Source organism: Perca fluviatilis, chromosome 17 (genome assembly GCF_010015445.1).
Source record: "Perca fluviatilis chromosome 17, GENO_Pfluv_1.0, whole genome shotgun sequence".
NCBI lineage: Eukaryota > Metazoa > Chordata > Actinopteri > Perciformes > Percidae > Perca > Perca fluviatilis.
In genome coordinates, this window is record NC_053128.1 from 36362180 (window position 1) to 36388724 (window position 26545).

The 26545-nt window shown below is 43.1% G+C and overlaps 2 protein-coding genes across 5 annotated transcripts in view; both read left to right on the forward strand.

The window, feature by feature from the left end:
• The first annotated feature begins 822 nt into the window (after window positions 1-822).
• On the forward strand, window positions 823-19573 carry LOC120545268. Of its 2 annotated transcripts, none has more exons than XM_039779463.1 (5): window positions 823-962; window positions 1129-1184; window positions 2714-3014; window positions 13465-13639; window positions 17482-19573. In XM_039779463.1, the coding sequence occupies exons 3-5, from the start codon at window positions 2741-2743 to the stop codon at window positions 19139-19141; spliced, it is 2109 nt and encodes a 702-aa protein (XP_039635397.1). In that variant the 5' UTR covers window positions 823-962; window positions 1129-1184; window positions 2714-2740; the 3' UTR covers window positions 19142-19573. The 2 variants fall into 2 exon arrangements, with proteins under 2 accessions (XP_039635397.1, XP_039635396.1); XM_039779462.1 differs by having other exon boundaries at window positions 1133-1184.
• Window positions 19574-21833: 2260 nt separating this feature from the next.
• The window catches only part of capslb (calcyphosine-like b), a 73520-nt gene continuing 68808 nt past the window's right edge, over window positions 21834-26545 (forward strand). For 2 of the 3 annotated variants that reach the window (XM_039779568.1, XM_039779569.1), the window contains exons 1-2: window positions 21834-22075; window positions 24815-24983. In XM_039779568.1, the coding sequence (XP_039635502.1) occupies window positions 24847-24983 (137 nt within the window). In that variant the 5' untranslated portion in view covers window positions 21834-22075; window positions 24815-24846. The remainder of the gene's footprint in view (window positions 22076-24814; window positions 24984-26545) is intronic. The other variant, XM_039779570.1, reaches the window with a different exon arrangement.

Genomic DNA, 26545 nt, shown 5'->3' on the forward strand with positions numbered 1-26545 from the left:
TGTCAAATGTGTAATTCCTGGAAACAGCTCCATCTGTGATGTAATGACAAGTAATGTTTCTGTTTGTTCTTGTAGTTTCATGTTTAATCACCAAAAGTTACTTCACTGAACAGATTAGAGAACTGCTCTGGTTTTAAATGCAGTGAGGACGCCCCCTGCTGTAAAATGTTGAGTACAGCAGCTCCCTCCTCTATATCACTAACTGAAGTCAGATTGTGTACAAAAATACTTTTATTGTTCTGAAGTTTTCTTTGTGTAAGTTTAATGTTTTTCTAATGTGCTGTTCACAGGGGCGTAGCATTCTGGGCCCTGTAGAAAGGCAAACTTCTGTCTGTGCTAACTGATGTTTTTGTTTAAGTGTTGGAGCACAGGGATTGTGACGATGATGATGAAGAGGCGTCAAGTTTTGGACGCCTCAGTATCGCTGCAGCGATGGCTGCATGTCTGTTTGCTTTTTTGCTTATCTGACGCTCTGATCTGCGTTTGGAAGGTGAGTTTGATTTGTCCACCCGCTTTCGCAATTTAGGGTAGCATTAGTCAGAGGATTATACCAACCAACCAAATATTAGACAAATCCGGCAAGCTAATGTTACCTTATGACTGCTTCCTAAGTCTCTTGTTTGAAAACTCTTCGGTTTTGTTTTTTCTGGTCCTCCTTTGTGAAGGCTGTCTCAAAGCTCTTATTCCTGCCCCGAGGAGCGGGGATGGAGAAGGGATCTCTGAGGAGCTAGGAGCAAGGATACAGAGAGCAGCCTTCCTGGAAGCCGTGCAGCTGAAGCCGTTGCTAACTCCGCCCATACAACTGACAAATTCATGTGACCCTTCACAGGAAAAGACATTCCCTCGTTTCCTTTCTCCTTGCATGATTTCCTTGCGTCTCTCCTATGCCTTCTCTGTGGGATGGACTAAGATGTGAGAAAGGGAAGCAAACAAAGTGAAGGATATGTGGATGCAATTCATGGGTAAGTGATATTCAGCCCTTGTTATCAGAGAGGGGTGGCGACTCTGCTTTATTGCAGCTGACTTTAAATATAAACTAAATGAGAACCTACAAATTAGAGTGGTTGTTAGTTTCAATCATTTCAATGAGTTTAAACTCATTTACTACGAATGTTTTTGTTTTTCAAGACAGACTTGACTAAGAAACAAGCTTCCTGTTGTGCGACGGACAGTAAATGTTTTGGGTAAGTGGAACTTATGTTACAAGTTAGATAACTATTCTCTTATTTTTCTAACTACCGGTATATTGTAGCTATATTTGTGTATGTATTTGAACACCTTCATAATAACTTCATAACCTGAGTATCTAATCAATGATTAATCAAGAACATTACGGTTGGTTGTTAAATGGGAGTATCCAAAATGTATTTGGATCATATAAAGGAGCAAAGGGCAGATATGTGTCATAAAGTCATTATCTCTAATACTGACTACGTCTAAATGCACATATTCCAGTTTTTGCCCTTATTCTGAAAAAGACAATATTCCTTTAAGCTGTTTACATGGCTAATAAAATAAATATTTTACTAATATTCCTGTTTACATGCAGCCGTGCAAAAGAAGGATTTCCAGAGGTGGGCAACTTGTTGGGTAGCATGATGACAATTTCCTTGATGATCCGTTGCCATCTTCCATTTGTGCGGCAGTTGCAGACTTGATAATAGTTGATATTTATGGCCTGCAGGTACATGGCTGCTGAGGGTGGTCCATCCTGGCAGGGCAGATATGTGTCATAAAGTTGTTATCTCTAACACTGACAGGTGTCCTATTTTCACCTGAAAAGGGCCACAATGGTAGAGTGGAATGACGGTCTAAAGAGATAAAGGCGTGCAGGGGGAAAGTCTGCCATGAATGGTGCTAAAGGTTTAGCTCCATCCTGGGTATAGAGTCAGGGTCAAGGTAAACTTTATTATCCACAAGTAGGAAATTCATGTGGTCACCATTACACGCTCCATCGTTATACAGCCTACTGCAGTGTTGCCTTCAGGATGCGACCCTTGACCTGGCTATTGGAAATTCCAAATTCATGGGGCCAGTGCTGTCTTCAGTGCGCATGTAGGCTACCGAGCCATAGGTCCGCTAAGAGGCATCGCAGAAGATGTGCACAACATGGGTTGCATCATGCTGGTCCATGTGAGCAGGAATGTAGCAGGGGGACAGGCTTATCAGTAGCAGGGTGGAGAGTTTGGTTAACCAGGTGTTTGGAGCTGTCAGGAGCTCCTCAGGAAGAAGCAGGTTATTAAATTAGCTTGGCTGGTCCCACAGACGTAGAAGAGTATTTTGGCTTTTGTGCTGAAGTGAAGAAGGAGACCCACAGAGTCCTATTGACTAGCCAGCACCCGATAAACATTGCTGATGTAATGCTCCACAGTCAGTTCTACTGAGCATCTGATACTGTGGTGGAGGAGAGTGCTCACTCCCATCATGTTTGCAGGGATGTGTACATGCACGTCCCACCAACAGAGAAGTCTGCATCACCAATCATAAACTTTATTACGCTCAAAAAATAGGCACGGCGTTTCTATGCTTCCACTGAAGAAAACTCTGAGACCTGCTCATATTATAGACTGCTTTTATTCTTAGTTTGAGTATATTTATTCATATTTTAGTAAGAAGCTTTTAAAACATTTTAATTATCTGTGAATACAAACTCAACTCTTCCCCCATGATAAGGTCACCATAATGTAAATTTTCAAGTCTTTCTCTTTTGCAGTGAAAACTTGTGTCAAAGACGGAGATCATGTCTGTTAAAGGGGTGCTTTTGAAGACACTGGAAGATTTGTCAGATGAAGAATTCAAGAAGTTCAAGTGGTTCCTGCAGGATCCTGACATCCTGGTAGGATTTCAAGCCATCCCAAAGAACCAACTGGAAAATGCAGACAGGCTGGACACAGTCGATAAGATCATACAGACCTTCAGCCATCAGTCTGTAGAAGTGGTGAAGAAGGTTTTAAAGCAGGTTGATAGGAATGATCTGGTGGAGAAATTATCAAGCACCAGCCCAGGAGCACAAGGTAAGATGGAGGAGGACTAACACATCAAACTGAGTGATCACACAAGTCTGCTGCATATAAGTATGTACTGTATACAGTATATAACTTATGTTATATGTTTGTATTGTTGAGTGTTTAATGTAAACTTGAAATACAAACATTTCCTAGCAAAAGGAACAGCTACCTGGTAAATAGTTTTAAAAATCAGATCGGGACAATTCTGGCCAGAATAAAACCTCAGCTTTAGAGGACGATTCTCTGAGCAGTGGAATAAGGCAGTAACAATATTATGATGGGCGCTAAACTAGCTACTGTATATCATCTCATTATATGATCAAGTAGAGACTTGACATTGGACAACATTAAAATACATACTACCCTGCAATAGGGCTGGGTACCGGATTCAACGTTTTAGTATCCAACTGAATTGCCTCCTTAGTATCGAGTTTCTAAAATGCCTCGTCATTCAATACCAAAATTGAATCCCTAAGGAGTGAATCTCATCAGCATCAGTGAGCCAATAAGCATGCATCGTGCTTCTACCAAGATCGAAAAAGCTGTGGCTAATCAACTTACAGCGGTTTTAGAGAATTTGGAGATATATGACAGCTTTCAGTCAGGCTATAGGAAGAGACATTCGACTGAGACAGCCCTGGTGAGAGTCCATAATGACCTGCAGATGGCCTCAGATGTAGGCTTATGGTCACTGTTAGTACTGTTAGACCTCAGTTCTGCCTTCGATACAGTCGACCACCAGATCGTGATTAAGAGATTACATGAAACGGTGGGTATATCAGGTGTGGCCTTGGACTGGTTTGCGTCCTATCTTTTGGATAGAACTTTTGATGTTTCTATTGGGGATTGTCATTCTGCATCGCCCCTGTCTTGTGGTGTTCCACAGGGTTCAGTGTTGGGCCCAATATTATTCATTTTATATATGTTGCCTCTAGGTGAGGTTATTTGCAATTTTAACATTTCTTATCTTATTTTTATGCAGATGACATACAGCTCCATTTTACTTTTAGGCAAAATGAAACATACAAACTTACTAGGCTCCTAGATTACATAGATGCCATAAACAACTGGATGGCTAAAAGCTTTTTGCAGTTGAATCCAGATAAGACAGAGGTTTTAATCATAGCGCCAGACAGCGCTATTCCTCTGATCAAGCAGAACATTCGGCCTTTGTCATCTGCGGTCCGGCCCAGTCTAAGGAACCTTGGGGTGACATTTGACAAATCCCTATCTTTTGAAACTCACATCAAATCATTGACCAAATCCTGTTTTTTTTTAACTTACACAATATTAGCAAATTAAGGGCTTTGGTCTCTCAGCCAGAGCTAGAGATGCTCATCCATGCTTTCATTTCCTCCCGTATTGACTATTGTAATTCACTTTTCTCCTCACTCAATAAATCTGTCCTTCACCGCCTGCAATCCATTCAAAACGCAGCTGCTAGGCTTCTTACAAGATCAAACAGGCACAACCATATCACCCCTCTGCTATGCTCTCTTCACTGGCTTCCTGTAACCTACAGGATCCAATTCAAAATTCTCACCATAACCTATAGGGCTCTACATGGTCAGGCCCCTGACTATCTTGCCAACTTAATTCACTTACATACCCCCTCCCGGTCTCTCAGGTCTGTCAATCAAAATCTGCTATCCACGCCACGCACTCGTCTGAAGACATGCAGGGATAGAGCCTTTGAAGCTATGGCACCCAGAATCTGGAACGCTCTACTAACCAGCATTAGGTTTGCTGAGAATGTGGACTGTTTTAAGGGCCAAGTGAAGACTCACTTGTTTAGGCTAGCTTTTGGGTAGCCTATGTCTTTTATTTATTAGGGCCCGAGCGCCGACAGCGGCGAAAGTCCTATTGAAACTGAAGGAATTATTATTAGGGCCCGAGCGCCGACAGCGGCGAAGGCCCTATTGAAACTGAAGGAATTATTATTATTATTATTATTCTTTCTTTATTCTTTCTTTCTTCTTTCTTTTTCTTTTCCCGTCAAATGAATTGGCTTTTTGAGGGCCTTAACATATTCAAAAACTCACCAAATTTGGCGGTCGCATCAAGTCTGGTGAAAATTTACGTATTATAAGGGTTTCGGGAATAGGCGCACAAAAATGGCTCGCTAGCGCCCCCTAGAAAGTTAAGAAAATTCAGCCCCTGCAGTGCGTTTAACGTAGACTCACGAAACTTGGTACACATATGTAACATGTCAGGATGTACAAAAAACTTCATTAGAGCCATACCCTAAACCCAACAGGAAGTCCGCCATTTTGATTTCAAAGTTCGAAATGAGTGCGATTTTGGCTATTTCCACATGTCGTACTTTAACGAACTCCTCCTAGAGATTTCATCCGATCAACTTCAAACTCGGTCTGTGCCATCTTAAGATGTTAAAGATGACAAGTTGTTAAAAGAAAAACTTTTCGTCATAGGGCGTGGCCGTGGCGGGGCGGCCATTTTGAGTGTTTAGTGATGAACAAAGAAGTTGTTGTAACTTGAGTGTACGTTGTCGTATCTGCCCGAAATTTCTCACGATGGACAAGGGTCCAGGCCTGAGGACACCTACAGGCCAAAATTGACTTTTGGTCATAGCGCCCCCCCCTGGCCACAGGAAATCTGCCTTATATGACAAACATCATCCGATTTACATAAAACTTATAATGTGTGGTCTACATGTGATCCTGAGCCAGCCCCTATAATATGACCACGCCCACTTACTCAGGCCACGCCCCCTTTCATAACATTTGAACCGTTTAAGGTAGAGTCTTGTGTGAGGTGTCATTGAACTCAGCAGAGACTTCATTTTTAATTGGTGATGGTTTGACCCGCCCCCTATGCTTAAGCCCCCCCCTTTCATAAAAATTTTTACCGTTTAAGGCATACCCATGTGTGAGATATCAATGAACTCAGCAGAGACTTCCTTCTTCATTGGTGATGGTTTGGCCCGCCCCTATGTTGAAGCCACGCCCCTTTTATTACTAATGGCCCGATTGATGTAGAGTCTTGTGTGAGGTATCATTGAACTCAGCAGAGAGTTCCTTCTTTATTGTTGATGGTTTGGCCCGCCCCTATGCATAAGCCACGCCCCCTTTCATAACATTTGAACCGTTTAAGGAATACCCTTGTATGAGGTATCATTGAACTCAGCAGAGACTTCCTTCTTCATTGGTGATGGTTTGGCCCGCCCCTATGTTGAAGCCACGCCCCCTTTTATTACTAATGGCCCGATTGATGTAGAGTCTTGTGTGAGGTATCATTGAACTCAGCAGAGACTTCCTTCTTCATTGGTGTTGGTTTGGCCCGCCCCTTATACTTAAGCCACGCCCCCTTTCATAACTGGTGACCCGTTTAAGGTAGAGTCTTATTATGAGGTATCAACGAACTCAACAGAGACTTCTTTTTCATTGGTCATGGTTTGGCCCGGCCCTATGGTTAAGCCACGCCCCCTTTCATAACTTTTGACCTGTTTAAGGTAGAGTCTTATGTGAGATATCATTGAACTCAGCACAGACTTCCTTTTTAATTGGTGATGGTTTGACCCGCCCCCTATGCTTTTGCCCCGCCCCTTTTCACAGTTAATGAACCGTATGACGTAGAGTCTTGTGTGAGCTATCGTTGAACTTCGGCGGGGGAGTTCCCTTTCATTGTTGACGATTTGCAGGCGTCTGAGTGCCCCTGCGAATGCCGGTTTGCAAGAAGCGGCATCCGGCCCAACTCCCGACTGCGCAGAGGGCCGGTCCATCGCTGCTCGCAGCTTTAATTTTTCTTTCTATTCTTTCTTTCTTTTTCCCGTCAAATGAATTGGCTTTTTGAGGGCCTTAACATATTCAAAAACTCACCAAATTTTGCGGTCGCATCAAGTCTGGTGAAAATTTACGTATTTTAAGGGTTTCGGGAATAGGCGCCCAAAAATGGCTCGCTAGCGCCCCCTAGAAAGTTAAGAAAATTGAGCCCCTGCAGTGTATCATGTCAAGATGTACAAAAAAATATTAGATGCGCAATACCCTAAACCCAACAGGAAGTCTGCCATTTTGATTTCAAAGTTCCAAAATAGTGCGATTTTGGCCATTTCCACATGTCGGTACTTTAACGAACTCCTCCTAGAGATTTCATCCGATCAACTTCAAACTCGGTCTGTGCCATCTTAAGAAGTTAAAGATGGAAAGTTGTTAAAAGAAAAACTTTTCGTCATAGGACGTGGCCGTGGCGGGGCGGCCATTTTGTGCGTTTCGCCGCCGAAACAGGAAGTGGGTGTAACTCGAGTGTACGTTTACGAGTCCAACCCTGAGGACAAATAACGGCCGATATTTACTTAAAGTCATAGCGCCCCTAGGGTGCGCAACCACGTAGGCCTAAAAGTCAAGGTGCTATACTTTAACGAACTCCTCCTAGAGATTTCATCCGATGGACTTCAAACTTGGTCTGTACCATCCCAACACCTTAACGATGAAAAGTTATTAAAAGAAAAACTTTTCGTCATAGGGCGTACGCGTGGCGGGCGCCATATTCGAGTGTTTAGTGATGAACAAAGAAGTTGTTGTAACTTGAGTGTCGCGTTGCGCATTATCTGCCCGAAATTTCTCACGATGGACAAGGGTCCAGGCCTGAGGACACCTACAGGCCAAAATTGACTTTGGTCATAGCGCCCCCCAGCCAGGAAATCTGCCTTATATGACAAACATCATCCGATTTACATAAAACTTATAATGTGTGGTCTACATGTGATCCTGAGCCAGCCCCTATAATATGACCACGCCCACTTACTCAGGCCACGCCCCCTTTCATAACATTTGAACCGTTTAAGGTAGAGTCTTGTGTGAGGTGTCATTGAACTCAGCAGAGACTTCATTTTTAATTGGTGATGGTTTGACCCGCCCCCTATGCTTAAGCCCCGCCCCCTTTCATACATTTTTTACCGTTTAAGGCATACCCATGTGTGAGATATCAATGAACTCAGCAGAGACTTCCTTCTTCATTGGTGATGGTTTGGCCCGCCCCCTATGTTGAAGCCACGCCCCCTTTTATTACTAATGGCCCGATTGATGTAGAGTCTTGTGTGAGGTATCATTGAACTCAGCAGAGAGTTCCTTCTTTATTGTTGATGGTTTGGCCCGCCCCCTATGCATAAGCCACGCCCCCTTTCATAACATTTGAACCGTTTAAGGAATACCCTTGTATGAGGTATCATTGAACTCAGCAGAGACTTCCTTCTTCATTGGTGATGGTTTGGCCCGCCCCCTATGTTGAAGCCACGCCCCCTTTTATTACTAATGGCCCGATTGATGTAGAGTCTTGTGTGAGGTATCATTGAACTCAGCAGAGACTTCCTTCTTCATTGGTGATGGTTTGGCCCGCCCCCTTATACTTAAGCCACGCCCCCTTTCATAACTGGTGACCCGTTTAAGGTAGAGTCTTATATGAGGTATCAACGAACTCAACAGAGACTTCTTTTTTCATTGGTCATGGTTTGGCCCGCCCCCTATGGTTAAGCCACGCCCCTTTCATAACTTTTGACCTGTTTAAGGTAGAGTCTTATGTGAGATATCATTGAACTCAGCACAGACTTCCTTTTTAATTGGTGATGGTTTGACCCGCCCCCTATGCTTTTGCCCCGCCCCTTTTCACAGTTAATGAACCGTATGACGTAGAGTCTTGTGTGAGCTATCGTTGAACTCGGCGGGGAGTTCCCTTTTCATTGTTGACGATTTGCAGGCGTCTGAGTGCCCCGCGAATGCACGGTTGCAAGGAGCGGCATCCGCCGGTAACCCCGACTTGCGCAGAGGGCCCGTCCATCGCTGCTCGCAGCTTTAATTTTTCTTTCTATTCTTTCTTTCTTTTTCCCGTCAAATGAATTGGCTTTTTGAGGGCCTTAACATATTCAAAAACTCACCAAATTTTGCGGTCGCATCAAGTCTGGTGAAAATTTACGTATTTTAAGGGTTTCGGGAATAGGCGCCCAAAAATGGCTCGCTAGCGCCCCCTAGAAAGTTAAGAAAATTGAGCCCCTGCAGTGTATCATGTCAAGATGTACAAAAAACTTAATTAGAGCCATACCCTAAACCCAACAGGAAGTCTGCCATTTTGATTTCAAAGTTCAAAATTAGTGCGATTTTGGCCATTTCCACATGTCGTACTTTAACGAACTCCTCCTAGAGATTTCATCCGATCAACTTCAAACTCGGTCTGTGCCATCTTAAGAAGTTAAAGATGGAAAGTTGTTAAAAGAAAAACTTTTCGTCATAGGACGTGGCCGTGGCGGGGCGGCCATTTTGTGCGTTTCGCCGCCGAAACAGGAAGTGGGTGTAACTCGAGTGTACGTTTACGAGTCCAACCCTGAGGACAAATAACGGCCGATATTTACTTAAAGTCATAGCGCGCCCTAGTGGCAACACGAAGTAGGCCTAAAAGTCAAGGTGCTATACTTTAACGAACTCCTCCTAGAGATTTCATCCGATGGACTTCAAACTTGGTCTGTACCATCCCAACACCTGAACGATGAAAAGTTATTAAAAGAAAAACTTTTCGACATAGGGCGTGGCGGGTGGGGCGGCCATTTCGAGTGTTTAGTGATGAACAAAGAAGTTGTTGTAACTTGAGTTATGCGTTATTGCCGTATCTGCCCGAAATTTCTCCACGATGGACAAGGGTCCAGGCCTGGGGGACACCTACAGGCCAAAATTGACTTTTGGTCATAGCGCCCCCCCCTGGCCACAGGAAATCTGCCTTATATGACAAACATCATCCGATTTACATAAAACTTATAATGTGTGGTCTACATGTGATCCTGAGCCAGCCCCTATAATATGACCACGCCCACTTACTCAGGCCACGCCCCCTTTCATAACATTTGAACCGTTTAAGGTAGAGTCTTGTGTGAGGTGTCATTGAACTCAGCAGAGACTTCATTTTTAAATTGGTGATGGTTTGACCCGCCCCTATGCTTAAGCCCCCTTGCCCTTTCATAAAATTTTTACCGTTTAAGGCATACCCATGTGTGAGATATCAATGAACTCAGCAGAGACTTCCTTCTTCATTGGTGATGGTTTGGCCCGCCCCTATGTTGAAGCCACGCCCTTTTTTTACTAATGGCCCGATTGATGTAGAGTCTTGTGTGAGGTATCATTGAACTCAGCAGAGAGTTCCTTCTTTATTGTTGATGGTTTGGCCCGCCCCTATGCATAAGCCACGCCCCTTTCATAACATTTGAACCGTTTAAGGAATACCCTTGTATGAGGTATCATTGAACTCAGCAGAGACTTCCTTCTTCATTGGTGATGGTTTGGCCCGCCCCTATGTTGAAGCCACGCCCCCTTTATTACTAATGGCCCGATTGATGTAGAGTCTTGTGTGAGGTATCATTGAACTCAGCAGAGACTTCCTTCTTCATTGGTGATGGTTTGGGCCCGCTATATACTTAAGCCACGCCCCCTTTCATAACTGGTGACCCGTTTAAGGTAGAGTCTTATATGAGGTATCAACGAACTCAACAGAGACTTCTTTTTCATTGGTCATGGTTTGGCCCGCCCCTATGGTTAAGCCACGCCCCCTTTCATAACTTTTGACCTGTTTAAGGTAGAGTCTTATGTGAGATATCATTGAACTCAGCACAGACTTCCTTTTTAATTGGTGATGGTTTGACCCGCCCCTATGCTTTTGCCCCGCCCCTTTTCACAGTTAATGAACCGTGTATGGAGAGTCTTGTGTGAGCTATCGTTGAACTTCGGCGGGAGTTCCCTTTCATTGTTGACGATTTGCAGGCTCTGGTGGCCGCTAATGCACGGTTGCAAGAAGCGGCATCCGCGGGTAACCCCGACTTGCGCAGAAGGGCCGTCCCATCGCTGCTCGCAGCTTTATTTTTCTTTCTATTCTTTCTTTCTTTTTCCGTCAAATGAATTGGCTTTTGAGGGCCTTAACATATTTAAAAACTCACCAAATTTTGCGGCGCATCAAGTCTGGTGAAAATTTCGCATTATTTTAAGGGTTTCGGGGCAGAGCCCAAAAAATGGCTTTCGCTAAGCGCCCTAGAAAGTTAAGAAAATTGAGCCCCGCGTGAGTATATCATGTCAAGATGTACAAAAAACTTAATTAGAGCCATACCCTAAACCCAACAGGAAGTCTGCCATTTTGATTTCAAAGTTCAAAATTAGTGCGATTTTGGCCATTTCCACATGTCGTACTTTAACGAACTCCTCCTAGAGATTTCATCCGATCAACTTCAAACTCGGTCTGTGCCATCTTAAGAAGTTAAAGATGGAAAGTTGTTAAAGAAAGAAAAACTTTTCGGTCATAGGACGTGGCCGTGGCGGGCGGCCATTTTGTGCGTTCGCCGCCGAAACACGGAAGTGGGTGTAACTCGGATTATGCGTTACGAGTCCAACCCTGAGGACAAATAACGGCCGATATTGACTTAAAGTCATAGCGCGCCCTGACCCGCAGTGCGGAAGAGGGCGCTAAGCAAAGTCAAGGTGCTATACTTTAACGAACTCCTCCTAGAGATTTCATCCGATGGACTTCAAACTTGGTCTGTACCATCCCAACACCTGGCCGATGAAAAGTTATTAAAAAGAAAAACTTTTGGTCAGACGGTGTGGGCGTGTGGCGACCATTTTGAGTGTTTAGCGATGAACAAAGAAATTGCTATAACTTTGATTAGCCGTTGTGCGTTATCTCGCCCGAAATTTCTCACGATTGACGAGGGTCCAGGCCTGAGGACACCTACAGGCCAAAATTGACTTTTGGTCATAGCGCCCCCCGCTGGCAACAGGAAATGCGCCTTATATGACAAACATCATCCGATTTACATGAAACTTAGAATGTGTGGTCTACATGTGATACTGAGCCAGGGCCTATAATATGACCACGCCCACTTAATCAGACCACGCCCCCTTTTATAACATTTGAACCGTTTAAGGTAGAGTATTGTGTGAGGTGTCATTGAACTCAGCAAAGACTACCTTATTCATTGGTGATGGTTTGGCCCGCCCCCTATGCTAAGCCACACCCCCTTTCATAACATTTGAACCGTTTAAGGTAGAGTCTTGTGTGAGGTATCATTGAACTCAGCAGAGACTTCCTTCTTCATTGGTAATTGTTTGGCCCGCCCCCCATGTTCAAGCCACGCCCCTTTTCATACATGCTGACCCATTTAAGGTAGAGTCTTGTGTGAAGTATCATTCATCTCAGCAGAGGCTTCATTTTTAATTGGTGATGGTTTGACCCGCCCCCTATGCTTTAGCCACGCCCCTTTTCACAGCTAATGAACAGTATGACGTAGAGTCTTGTGTGAGGTATCGTTGAACTCGGCGGGGAGTTCCCTTTTCATTGGTGACGATTTGTGGTGTCTGAGTGCCGCGCAAATGCACGGTCGCAAGGAGCGGCATCCGCCGGTAACCCCGACGCGCGCAGAGGCGCGAGGGCCCGTCCATCGCTGCTCGCAGCTTTAATTTGATAATTGTATTTGTTGTATTTGTATTTTATATTATTGACATGCACATTGTAAAGCACTTTGTGACCTTGTCTGTGAAAAGCGCTGTACAAATAAATTTTACTTACTTACTTACTTACTAATAATGTCAGTGATTGGCTGTGTATCGTTATATGTTGTAGAGACATACAAGAAAAACTCTGTTTGCATACCCCGATTACCTTAATCTGATCATTTATATCAACTTGTGATCGACCGCTTTTAATTACACATGCCCTGCAACACAAATGCACTGCCAGACTGCCTGGATGCTGGCACTTTGAAACCAACATGGCGCGGCCACTTATCCAGTGTCTGTCCACAGAGTGTCTCATGGCTTGAAGCCCTTGGCAACATGTAAAAACGTCTTTCTTAGTCATCCGTTTTTTACAGAAGCTTTACTCCAATTCTCCACACTTCTTAACCACGCTTAGAGGCTGTTATTACCAGGATTTATTACCAAGTTTAATTTTCGTTGTCCAGCGGGGAACTTGAGACATATTCAATATTTAAAAAATCGGATCGGGGAGGTCAAAAAAGGTTGATTGGGACATCGATCTTATTGTTAAAATGGATTTTAGAAAATCTGTATCAAAAAGATTGGCATTCAGGATCAGGTATTTGGAAGTCACGTGGAACCGGTACTAGTATCATATGTTTGAACAATACCTAGCCCTACCCAGCAATCATCGCTTTTTGAGGGCATGTATAGCAAATTACACTGTTTTTTTACATTACATTGCATTACATGTCATTTAGCTGATGCTTTTATCCAAAGTGACTTACAATTGCTATATATGAGGTTGCACGCCTCTGGAGCAACTAGGGGAGCAAGTGCACGCCTCTGGAGCAAGTGGCTTGCTCCGGGACACATTGGTTAATGTATCGCAGTGGGAATCAAACCTGGGTCTTCCACACCAAAGGTGTGCCATATCCACTGCGCCATTACCACCCGTCTGTTTTTAAATTAACGTGAGATTTCTTTGAACACAGATGTGTTTCCGAGGAGGCAATCTGAGGCCTGTTCTCCGACCAACACATTGTTGGAGGCCCTGCTCTCTCTACAGACTTCTACTTCACCCCAGACCACCAACCTCAGTCCAACCACAGTGTCTGCACCGTCTAAACCTACTGCCCTGCTTCTGAACCCTCTGGTGGACAAAGCTCAGTAAGTAGATGGAATAAAAGTGTTACCAGTTTTCTTTGAGTGATATTAAATTGTTTTCAGTTTCAGTTTTTAGGTCTGTATAACTGAGTTGTTTGTTTGCTCAACAGACCCAATATCAACATTTACTTGCCAGCAATAGTACAATTAATAATTAAAGGTACAATATGTAACATTTCTGCTTTAAAATGTCTAAAAACGACCATACCTATGTTATATATTTTTATGAGTTGTGTTCTTACACTATCCCAAATGTTTCTACCAAATGTCAAACCCAGAGAAATCTGTTATTTTATTTTCAGACACGGGACGTTTCCTTTAGTCGCCCGTCAGTGGCGTCATATAACCTTTCACCCACCAGTTACTCTAACTTCCATCAGAACCATGGTCAGAACACTGGCACCAAGATGATACGTTCAGGAGTAATTGTAAATCATACAATGTCACAGAAAAAAAAACTTGTAACCGTAATACTGCTTTTTTTTTGCCATTCAGCATCATTTTGTCATGTTACATCCCACTTTTTATCACAGTAATACAACAGAGACCTTATTTATTTTGAAAGTTCAATATCGATACCAGCTTAACGTTACTACAATGTGCTGGTTGGCAAGTAGCTAACATTGATGCTAATGCTTTGTGGGTAACATTATGAGGTTACAACATCGTTCAACACGCTAATAAAGTTATTTTTAGTATAACTGCTTCAACCACAGCTAACAGGACTGAGGTAACCCACGAATAACGTCACTAGTAACGTTAACGTTAGCTGTATAGACGATTAATCTAATGCTAATTTAGCCAGCTAGCACACCCCGGTCTGTCTGCCTCACTCCCCCGGCGCAGAGAGACTCAGTCGGGATGACAGCTGACAACAGCCCCGGGACATATAGCTAGCTAGTTACCGTTAGCCCCCAGTCAGCTATCAGCCCCGGGACATATAGCTAGCTAGTTACCGTTAGCCCCCAGTCAGCTATCAGCCAGCTGCTTTCATTACAGCAACCCCCGGCCAGAACTTATCTCCAGTGCCTGGTGCTTACGACGCTAACGGCAGTTTAATTAAACGTCGGGAAACAGACTGGCTATATCAGACCCAGCACCGAGTCACAACAGCGCGGCCATCCATAGCGGTAGCTACATCTCCCGAAGCTACCGGGTATGTGCCGAAAATCTCCTCCCGCGCGAATTTTTCCCCTTTGCGTTTAGCTGTCTTTACGGTTAGCTAAATTAACCCGACAAAAGGTGGGTTTAGCACCAAAACGAGAAGTTAAGATTACTGAAAAGTGAAGGGGAGATAATTCCGGGCAGCTGGGAGATGTTCTGCTGCTGCACAACAGTCATCGAACGTCCTGGCTCGCTGTCGCGGAGATTTCCCCGACAATCCCCACCTACACCTGTCTCTCAGACTCGTTTAGCAGCTAGCTAGCGTTACAACAAACCCCGTCCGCCCCGGTGTTGAAACCATCCAAAAGCTGACATTGATATGTGAAATATTTTGTGTTTTAGCTGGTTAGCTTGCTGGCTCACTAGCTAGCTAACTGGTCAGCTACAAATAAAAATCTAATTGAGAAAAATCTAATTATGTTGGGGAAACTGCAGCTATTTTATTAGAATAACATGAATAGATGTTACTAAACGTAACGTGAATAAACTTGAATGGGTAAACTCGTCCGTGAACTGATGCATTCTAACCGGCAGCGAAGGTGTTTAACACTAAAAACTCCCATAATTCCACGCAACTTCACAACTTCATCAAAAGTCCAGTTTTACCATCCATTGTTTTGGTTGAGAGACCCCTAGCGGCAGAAAGTTACATATTGTACGTTTAATCTAAATTAAGTTCAGCTGATCCAGTTGATTGCATATGTGCTGGTTACTCTTTTTTTTTTTCTCAGAATAATCAACACTTTATCAACTGATAAAGACATCTCAAACAGAATTCTGATCCATACAGGATCTCTTTAGTTATTATTTGGTGATGAGTCTGATAATTCTGAATGATAATGATTTTCTATATCAGATGGTGTGTGACTGTTGGTATGTATGTGCATATAGTTTGTATCTATACTAACCATATATCCTGTTTTGAGTACCTCCATCCATCCATCCATCCATCCATCCATCCATCCATCCATCCATGCATTTTCCTCCGCTTATCCGGGGTTGGGTCGCAGGGGCAGCAGATCCAGCAGGGGACCCCAAACTTCGCTTTCCCGAGCCACATTAACCAGCTCTGACTGGGGGATCCCGAGGTGTTCCCAGGTCAGGTTGGAGATATAATCCCTCCACCTAGTCCTGGGTCTTGTCGAGGCCTCCTCACAGCTGCACGTGCCGGGAACACCTCCCTAGAGTTTTCCTCCACACCCTGACCCAACTCACCACCAGATGGTGATCAGTTGACAGCTCCGCCCCTCTCTTCATCCGAGTGCCCAAAACACACGGCCTCAGATCAGATGAAACGATTATAAAATCGATCATTGACCTTCGGCCTAGGGTGCTCTGGTACCAGGTACACTTATGAGCATCCCTATGTTCGAACATGGTGTTCATTATAGACAATCCATGACTAGCACAGAAGTCCAACAACAAACAACCACTCTGGTTTAGATCAGGGAGGCCGTTCCTCCCAATCACGCCGCCTCTCAGGTGTCTCCATCATTGCCCATGTGTGCGTTGAAGTCCCCCAGCAGAACAATGGAGTCCCCCACTGGCGCCCCATGCAGGACTCCACTCAAGGTCTCCAAGAAGGCTGAATACTCCGAACTCCTGTTTGGTGCATATGCACAAACAACAGTCAGAGTTTTCCCCCCCACAACCCGCAGGCGTAGGGAGGCGACCCTCTCGTCCACCGGGGTAAACTCCAACGTAGCGGCGCTCAGCCGGGGGCTTGTGAGTATCCCCACACCCGCCCGGCAACTCCAGAGAAGAAAAGAGTCCAACTCCTATCCAGGAGTATGGTTCCAGAACTTGCACAGAAACATCAAAATAGACATAATAACTAGCTTTTTAAAATTGTTATTGAAAACTAAACATTTAGACTATTTTAGCACAAATTATGAGATTTGCCAATTTTTAATAATTCTTGACAAAATTAAAATATATTAAGTTTTTTGTTTTTTTTTAAGAAGAAGAAAAGTTTTGGGTGGTCCTAGGCCTGTCAGGCCCACCCATAACGCTGTGCCTGGCGTAGAGGTAAGCCCCACCAGATCTAACCGGTAGTGCTCCACCTCCCGCACCAGTTCCGGCTCCTTCCCCCACAGAGAGGTGACGTTCCACGTCCCCAGAGCCAGCGTCTGCTGCCCGGGTCGGGTCCGTCAAGGCCCCTGACCTTCACTGCCACCCGTGTAGCAGCGCACCCGACCCCAGCGGTTCCTCCCACAGATGGTGGGCCCATGGGATGGAAAGGGAGGTGCCACGTCGCTTCTTTGTGGCAAACCCGGCCACCAGACGCTCGCTGACGAGCCCTCCATCTGGGCCTGGCCCCGGGCTTCCTCCAGGCAGGGTAGCTGTACCTCTTCCTCGCTTTCTCATAGGGTTTTTGTTTTTAAAGATGATTTATTTTGGGCATTTAGGCATTTATTTATATAGGACAGCTTACACATGAAAGGGGAGGGAGAGGGGGAATGACATGCAGCAAAGGGCCGCATGTCAGAGTCGAACCCCCGGCTGCTGCGTTGAGGAGTAAACCTCTATATATGGGCGCCTGCTCTACCAGGTGAGCTAACCAGGCACCCATAGGGTTTTTGTTTTGAGTACCCCATCGGGTCAAATAGTTGGCTAAAAAGCTTTTATTAAAAGACCCTGGTCAGTAGAGTGATGTTATTTATGTCTTTACTTTTCTACAGGAACACCTCATCCAAGTTTGACAACATCACCTGCAAAGTTCTTATCCGATCAGGATCTCCTGCTCTCTACCAGCTAAAACCAAAGAAAGAGAACATTGGAACTCTGACAAGAATGACTCTTGGTGAAAAAAATCCAAACAAGAATAACAAAACCATCTTACTTGTTGGTGAAACAGGAGCAGGAAAATCTACTCTGGTCAACACTCTGGTCAACTACGCCATGGGAGTGGAGTGGGAGGATGATGTCTGGTTTCAGATCGTAGAAGACGAGAAGAGAAGTCAATCAGGAACTCAGACATCAGATGTGATCGTGTACCAGATCTTTGGTTTTGAAGATAAAATTCTGCCCTTCTCTCTGACCATCATTGATACTCCTGGATACGGAACCACTGATGGGATTGAACACGACGCCAGTCAAAGATTACTTGACTTGTTTCACTCAGTCGATGGAGTTCATGAGATTAATGCAGTGGGTCTGGTGATAACAGGGAGTGTAAATCGACTGAATGACCAAATGAGGTACATTTTCAATTCAGTGGCATCTCTGTTTGGAAAAAACATGGAGAAGAACATTGTTGCTCTCATCACACACTCAGCTGGTGTGACAGCTAAAAATGTTCTACAAGTTCTTGAAGCTGCAAAGTTTAGATGTGCCAAAGATGAGAAGAATCAGCCGATTCACTTCCTGTTTGATAACAGCCAAAATGAATGCAGGACAGAGAACACATTGAAACTCAAAATTGCAGATGAAATATCAATAAAAGGAATGAGTCAGTTCACAGATTTCCTGAATATAACTTTGCCTCAGAACCTGAAGACAACTGTTGAAGTGTTGAAGTCTCTCATCGGACTGACAGATGGTATCAAAAAACTGCAAGAAATAATCAAGTCGATTGATCAAAAACAGGAAGAAATCAAACAGACTCGGGAAGCTCTGAGCAAGCATAAAGAAGAGATGAATAAGAATGAGAAGTTCACTGAAGAAGTTGATGAAGTCTACAAAGTTAAACAAAAAGTCGGCAGAGAGAGGAGGTGGTGGGCACTTGGGTTAAATTATGGAGGAGCTGTCTGCTGTACTGTCTGTGAGGAGACCTGTCACTATCCATGCACACTGGCCTTGATTCCAGAACAATGTGAGATCATGAATGATGGCCGCTGCACCGTATGTACTGGGAAGTGTCCTGCATCAGTTCATGTGAAGGAAAAACAATGCATTGACTGTGAGGGTGAGTGTTCAGATGAATCAAGTCATGTCAAAACCCGCTGGAAGTATGTGAGCAAAAAAAGGAAAGTTAAGAAGACCGAACAAGATGTGAAGGACAAGTATGAAAAGAACAAAGCAGAAAGTGAGATAAAGTCGAGCCTTTTTGAAACTCTTAAAAAAGACTTGGAAGGTCTTCAGAAAGACAAGGATCGGTTGTTGGAAGAGTCCTTTCAGCATGTTGTCCAACTGGAGCAGATCGCCCTGAAGGTTGATGCAGTGTCCACTCAGGTTGACTTGGACTTCCTGATTGAGAAGATGAAGGAGAAAGGAGAAACAGAGAAGAAGAAGAAACTGGAAGAGATTAAACGTCTAATGGATAAAGATAAAGGAATCAAAGGAGCGATGCGCTACAGGTTTGGTAAACTTAGAGAAGCACTCCCCTTAAAGAAGAAGTGATGAATTAGATGAACAGAATCACTGAGAGCAGACAGCTGTGTAGAAAACAAGTTCCACACTGATGACCAAATGTTTCATTATAGTTGTATTAAGTGTGATGTTAAGAACTTTTAAATGCCAAATGTGTAATTCCTGGAGACAGCTCCCTCTGTGGTGTAATGACTGTTTCTGTTTGTTTTTGTAGTTTCATCTTTAATCAACAAAGGTTACTTCACTGTAACAGATTAGACAACCGTTTGGGAGAACAGCTCTGGTTTTAAATGCAGTGAGGACGCCCCCTGCTGGTTAATGTTGAGTACAGCAGCTCCCTCCCTCTATATCAATAACTGAAGTCAGATCATGTTGAACACAAATACATGTATTGTTCTTTTCTTTCTTTGTGTGAATTAGGGCTGAACGATATGAGGAAAATATCTAATTGCGATTATTACATCTGGGTTAGTGCGCAGAAGGGAGGGAGAGGGGATGGGATGAGGAGGAGGGAGGGGCGAGCTAGTCTCGTTTTGTTAAAAATACTTTGAACGTTAACAAGAAGTGACATCACCCAACATCGCTTAGAGAACCTTTAATTGTGCAGCCCTAGTGTGAATTAGATGTTTTTAATGTTTTTCTAATGTGCTGTTCAGTTAATACAATGCTGTGATTTATTCTGATGTGTATTAATGTTTGAGATGACTAGTTAAAATCTTTCAGAAGACACAGGAAACATGTTGATCCATTCATGTTGGACTTTATTTTTCATTCTGAGTGATTAAATATATTCTGTTTTTGCTCATGAAATCATATCCTGACTGATGCATTTTTCAGTGAATCATTAATAAAATATCTGCTTGATAAAACCAGTGTGTTCAGTGTCCTCATTAGCGGCTTTATGCAACATCACATCATGACTTCGTGTAAACATACACGCCACTTTCCTAAAGCCAAGTGGCGTGTTATCTGCGCACATTTTGAGCTATCCACGTGTATGTCTACGCTGTATACAGCGGACGGGTTGCAGACTGATCTCAATAAGTGGTGTAATCACTTTTCGGACGATTGGGTTTAGGAAACGTGACACACGGGACACGATCCCCAGATTTTCGGGCTTTTATACTACTCGCTATGGCGTCAATTTACACGCAATCACAAGGTAATGTAAGTCAATGGAGGCCAAACGGCGTTGATAAACAAAATAAAAAGCGAGCATGCGTCTTGATAACACGCCAATAATGGCGTATGAATTGCCGTGTCATATATACACCATTTATTGAGATCAGTCTGGCTTTATGAGTCTGTTGAACTGTCTGATGAATTATCTTAGTTATAAATAAAGTGAACATCTTGGATTTAAAAAAGTTGACTGGATTATATGATTTTACAAATTCACAGCAGTTTCAGTTAGTTTCCAACACAATAACTGAAGTTTATTGATCTGCAGATTATGATTATTGTGTGAATGCTGTTTGGAGTTTTTAAAGCTCTGACACACCAACCTGATCATCGGCCGTCTGACAGTCTGGCGAGGTCGATGACTCGAGTCTGTTCTGTGTGTTCCATGCCGCCATCAGTTGGAGGAGCTGTCGGCTTTAATTTGGGCCGAGTTGACTTGTTGAATCGGAAGGCGGGCAGTCGGACTCAATGACCAATCTGATTGGTGGATCGCTAACCTGGAAATGATGAGCGGGATGAGTGACGACAGCTCTCAAAATCTGACAAATCTTTTAAACTGACCTTTGTTGATCTGAAATGAAGAGTGAAAACCGCACGGCCTATTTCTCTCTTAAAATGTTTTCAGAAACACGTTTCGGTGAACTATCTTTGTAAAATACGAGATTGTATTCCGAACGAGCCGCCATTGTGGTCGGGGAGAAACCAGACCCACGTGACACGTTTGTCCAATCAGCCAATTTTCAGTTTTTGGGCGACAATACAGATTAGCGCCGTCTGCTGTTACGCAAGCGCAGAATGTACGCTCAAGTCGGTGTCACTTTGGTGTGTTCTGAGGCACTTTTTGGACGGACAGGACACTGATGAGTCCGATTGCCTTTTCTGCCGGCGGTCGGCCGGCTGGTTGGTGTGTCAGGGCCGTTAGAGATCGGGAGAGAAGCTCAGTCATCCACCGGGAACGCTTCGGGATCCCCAAGTCAGAGCTGGTTAATGTGGCTCTGGAAAGGGAAGTTTGTTAACAGTACCAGTGTAGTGCAGAAACAGTAACATAAGAGTAGTAAGAATAAGTTCAATTCAATTTTATTCATAGTATCAAATCATAACATCAGTTATCTCGAGACACTTTACAGATTACAGAGAGTAGGTCTAGACCACACTCTAATATACAAAGATCCAACAATTCCAGTAATTCCCCAAAGAGCAAGCTTTAGTGGCAAGGAAAAACTCCCTCTTTCAGGTATGGTGAAGGGTATGTGATGATGGGGGGGCCAAGGGAACTTTATCAGGATGCATAGTATCCTGGATCCATGAAATAACTGCCTTTAAAAATAAACATCTGCCTGACTCTATGGGAATCTAACATAGGGGTGTACTCACTTATGCCCCCTGTATTTGAAGGAAGAAAATTTATTTATTTACGATTCATTCACAAAGAAAATTGGCGTTCTTAAAGGTTGGATTTTTCCTAATTTTTTAGGAAAGGCAGTGGTTGACTTTTACTGTGAAACTACAACCGGAAGTGCTGACAGAGCTAACAAACTGAATTAAAAACTACAACTCGCTTCTGCGCGAGTCAAACCAACCGAGGTATTTATTAATTTACTCCAACAGCTTCACTTTCTGGAAGGAATGAATGAGGACGTTTTGATAAACGAGAAAAACTACGTCATAAAGAGAGGACTGAACAGCCAATCACAGGAGAGGACACTAGATCTCCATGGTAACCGCGGATCGTTTGGGGAAGGGCAGGTGTTTGTTGTTTCCAGGTGAAGATTAGAAGTGTCGGTAAGTCTGCTGGCTGTCATATATTAATGTCTGAAATTACAGTTTAATAATTATAATAATATTTATATTGTTCTGCCGCGAGCCCGTCAGCTCTGTAGCTTCCTGCTTTCACGAGCTTTAAAAGGTAAACAGTGACGCCATGTAGCCTAACGTAGAACAGACGCGGAAATACTCTGAAGCTTTAATTACTGCAGTCAGGCTGCGATACTGCAATATACACATACATACATATACTGTATATCATTTAAATATATAATATACTCGGTTATAGGTTACACTTCTGCAATCAAAATGAACTCATGCGATGATTAACGTCGGATAAATAAAACATAAGTGGTAAATATATTTAATGAGTTGAAATTCAAAAGCAGCGGTTGAAGAAGTATTTAGATCACTGCAGTAAAAGTACTGTGTGCGTGCGTGTGTGTCTGTATTTGTGTGTGTGTGTGTGTGTGTGTGTGTGTGTGTGTATGTCTGTGTCTGTATGTGAAGTATTCAGATTATTGCAGTAAAAGTACTAATCCCACACTGTAATAATACTCTGTTAAAGTAAATGTCCTGCATGGAAAATGTAACGTGTGTGTGTGTGTGTGTGTGTGTGTGTGTGTGTGTGTCTGTGTGTGTGTGTGTGTGTGTGTGTGTTGTTTGTCTGTGTGTGTGTGTGTGTGTCTGTCTGTGTGTCTGTCTGTGTGTCTGTGTGTGTGTGTTTGTCTTGTGTGTGTGTGTGTCTGTCTGTGTGTCTGTGTCTGTGTGTGTGTGTCTGTCTGTGTGTGTGTGTGTCTGTGTGTGTGTGTATGTGTCTGTCTGTCTGTCTGTCTGTGTGTGTGTGTGTGTGTGTCTGTGTGTGTGTGTGTATGTGTCTGTCTGTGTGTCTGCATGTGTGTGTTTGTGTGTCTTCATGTTTGTGTGTATGTGCGCGTTTGTGTCTGTGTGTCTGTGTCTGTCTGTGTGTGTCTGTGTGTGTTCGTGTGTGTGTGTGTGTGTGTGTGTGTGTGTGAGTGTGGGGTGTGGCGCGTGGTGAGTGTCGCGTGGAAGGCGTTGTGTGTGTGTGTGTGTGTGTAGGTGTGTGTAGGTGTGTGTGTGTGTGTGTGTGTGTGTGTGTGTGAGTGTCGTTGTGTGCGTGCGCGTGTGTGTGTGTGTGTGTGTGTGTGTGTGTGTGTGTGTGTGTGTGTGTGTGTGTGATATGAAGCGTAGAGGAAGACCTGCTGTGCGTCACTGCTTTAAATGCTTTCTTCTCTTTCATCTCTCTGTGTTCCTCCGAATGGGGGGGGGGGGGAACGATGTTTCAACCTCAGGTCAAAAACATAAAGTTTCTCATGGTGAAAGTTTAAAATCCTACCTGCAGCACCTTTAACCCTAGACCATGCAACTTTGTAGTTTATTTCTGGGTGAAAATGTAATATTAAAACCTTTAGGTCGTCTTTTTTTGTCACTTTATTCAACGTTCTTTTATCACTTTTTTTTTGTCTCCAAATGCTGTCAAATTACTAAAACACCCAAATTCAATGAAAGTAGTGAACTGATCAGTTATTTTACTTGTGAAAAGCATCGTAGGGAACCATCCACGTTACAGTTTGGTTGAAAGAAACCCTAACTTCTGATATAGAAACAGGAGGGTTGAAGTATTTTTAAGATGTTTTTTTAATCTACAGTTACAGTGGGGGCGGCTCGTTTGAGTTATTAGCACTCACGTAGTGTACAATCGGCCTCTATGGAATCTTTGTTTAGCTTTTAATTTAATCGTCTACCAAATCTTTTTAATCCTCAATTTTGAGATTTCGTCCATGATTGTGTTATTACAGAAAGGATTGGGCCTTTGGGCGATTAATGCTGCCATCAGACTGGGACTGTCCCGCGCTGGGCCCTAGTTAACCTTGTGTTGTCTTCCCTGTCGAGCTGCAACGTTTTGTTTTTTTGGGACAAAATGTAAAAAAAAAATCCAGCGTTTTGGTCATCTTTTTCGACACTTTTGTCACTTTTTTCGAAGTTTCTGTCAATATTTTTCTGGGCTTTTTTCTAAGTTTTTGTCACTTTTTTATTTATTTTATAAATTTTTCTTTACATGCTATAAAATTGTAGACTGGGTAAACCCAGCCCGATCTGCCGGGGGTTTGATTTCTCCCTGCAGCTCAGCCTGGAAACCTGTACGTTTATCTATCCTGCTTCCAGGGACCAATCACAAACTGGCTTATCCACCTGGCGCACTATTGGCTGGTTTAACACGATGACGATAGCGCAGCGACCAAGCAGCTTCTCGTTTACATTCAACATGGCGGCCACCGAAGCGCAGTAACCCGTTGATGCCGCTGTTGCTGCTACGTCACCCAGATCTTTGCTCTGATTGGTTGAAGGACTATCCAATCACGTACAGAGTCATTTGAACTATGCCCGTTGATGACACCTCTTGTGCAGTAGACAATACAGAGCAGACTCCCCAGACTGATGTTCAGTCTTAAAAGACTGAGCTTGGGCTGCTGAAAGCTATACTAATACAATTGAATAAAACACCCAAATTTAATGAAAGTAGTAAACTGATCATTTATTTAACTTGTGAAGGGCCATCCACGTTATTTTGTTTTAAAATTTGGTTGAAATAAATCCACAATTCTGATATAGAAACCTTTCTGGGGGACACCCTGGGCATATATATTTGTTAAACTAATAGAAGCAGCAGAACTATATTCAGAGTTCTCTGATTACACTTTGAAGGTGAACACTTTGATTCATTTTCACCATCAGTCTTTTGAATAAGGAACTCTGTGTGGTCGGTGATGGCCGGGACAGCCAGAAAAGATCGGGAGATGGCGATGAACGCCAAGCGCCAGCTGGGGGAGTGTTCGGACCCGGTGGAGAGGCTCCGGCTGCAGTGTCTGGCCCGAGGGTCGTCTGGGATCAAAGGGCTGGGAAGGTGAGCTCTTTAATGACATGTTTTATACATGAGCAATTTGACCTAATCATGAAGATATAGTATAGAATGTTGACATTTGTTATAGGATACTAGGTCCAAAATATCACAAAAAAGTCATAGTATAGTATTTCGAAATGAAACCAAAAAAAAGTAATCGTATAGTAAGTAAAAAAAAGTCATAGTATACTATGTCGAGAAAGTCTTAGTATACTATGTTGAAAAACAATATTATTAATGTATTACTTATTCATTTACGTAAGTCATTTGAGAACAAACTCTCATTTGCAACAACAACCTGTCCTCACCCAGATTTTATCCTGTCGATGTGGGGATTGAACCGGCAACCTCCCAGTCAAAACTCTTCTTCTTTAACCTCGAGGCCACCACTGGCCCGTATGTAGACAAAAGACATAGTATAGTATTTTGTAAAAAGTCATGTTATAGTATGTTGAAAAAGTCTAAAAAACTCATAGTATAGTATGTCGAAAAAAGTCATAGTATAGTATGTTGAAAAAAGCTTAAAAAAATCATATTATAGTATGTCGAAAAAAGAAGGTTATTTGAAGGTTTTTTGGCTTCAGCTAGACAATAAAGTTGTATTATATTCCATATTTTAAGGTGTTTTACACAAGAAAACACTTTAATCCATTTTGATATAGTTATGAAGAGTGCCTGTTAAGCTACTAGTAGCTTTGACTCACCTTCACTCTGATTCGTCCTCATCGGTGGATGCTCGAAATCCAGAAATTCACAAGTTGAAATCGACGCCAACGCAAACGCAACGCAAACGCACGAAGTTTGAGAACGCAAAGCAACTCTTTAAGTTTTTAATGTGTGTGTAGTTGTGGCCTTACCTCTGGCTGGGATCGAACCAGCGGTGTCTACGGTGGCAGCCGGCGCCCTTCTCCTCGGGACCGTCTCCTCTGCTGACTGACACGATGAACCAGAGAGAGGAAGAAGCTGCAGGAAGTTTAAAAACAGCTCCAACAACCTGAGTGTGGCGACTGAAAGATGAAAGTCTCTCTCAGCTCTGGAGGAAAAACTAAGACCTCCCAGATCCTGATCCTGTCGGTCTGGGGATTGAACCGGCGACCTCTCGCTAACAAAACTTCTTCTTTAACCTTTAGCCACCACTGGCCCATATGTAGAAAAAAGTTTTAAATAAAGTCATAGTATAGTATGTCGAAAAAAGTCATATTATATTATGTCGAAAAAAGTCTAAAAAAGTCATATTATATTATGTCGAAGAAAGTCTAAAAAAATCATAGTATAGTATGTCGAAAAAGGTCTAAAAAAGTAATAGTATAGTATGTCGAAAAAAGTCTAAAAAATCATAGTATAGTATGTCGTAAAAAGTCATAGTATAGTATGTCGAAGAAAGTCTAAAAAAGTCATAGTATAGTATGTCGAAAAAAGTCTAAAAAAGTCTTAGTATACTGTGTCATATTTTAAGGTGTTTTACACAAGAAAACACTTTAATCCATTTTGATATAGTTATGAAAAGTGCCTGTTAAGCTACTAGTAGCTTTGACTCACCTTCACTCTGATTCGTCCTCATCGGT

Coding starts and splice junctions, on each gene's coding strand:
- LOC120545268 (XM_039779463.1), top strand. CDS start 2,741: ATGTCTGTTAAAGGGGTGCTTTTGAAGACACTGGAAGATTTGTCAGAT. Junction 3,015..13,464: donor CACCAGCCCAGGAGCACAAG/GTAAGATGGAGG, acceptor CTTTGAACACAG/ATGTGTTTCCGAGGAGGCAA. Junction 13,640..17,481: donor CCTCTGGTGGACAAAGCTCA/GTAAGTAGATGG, acceptor ACTTTTCTACAG/GAACACCTCATCCAAGTTTG.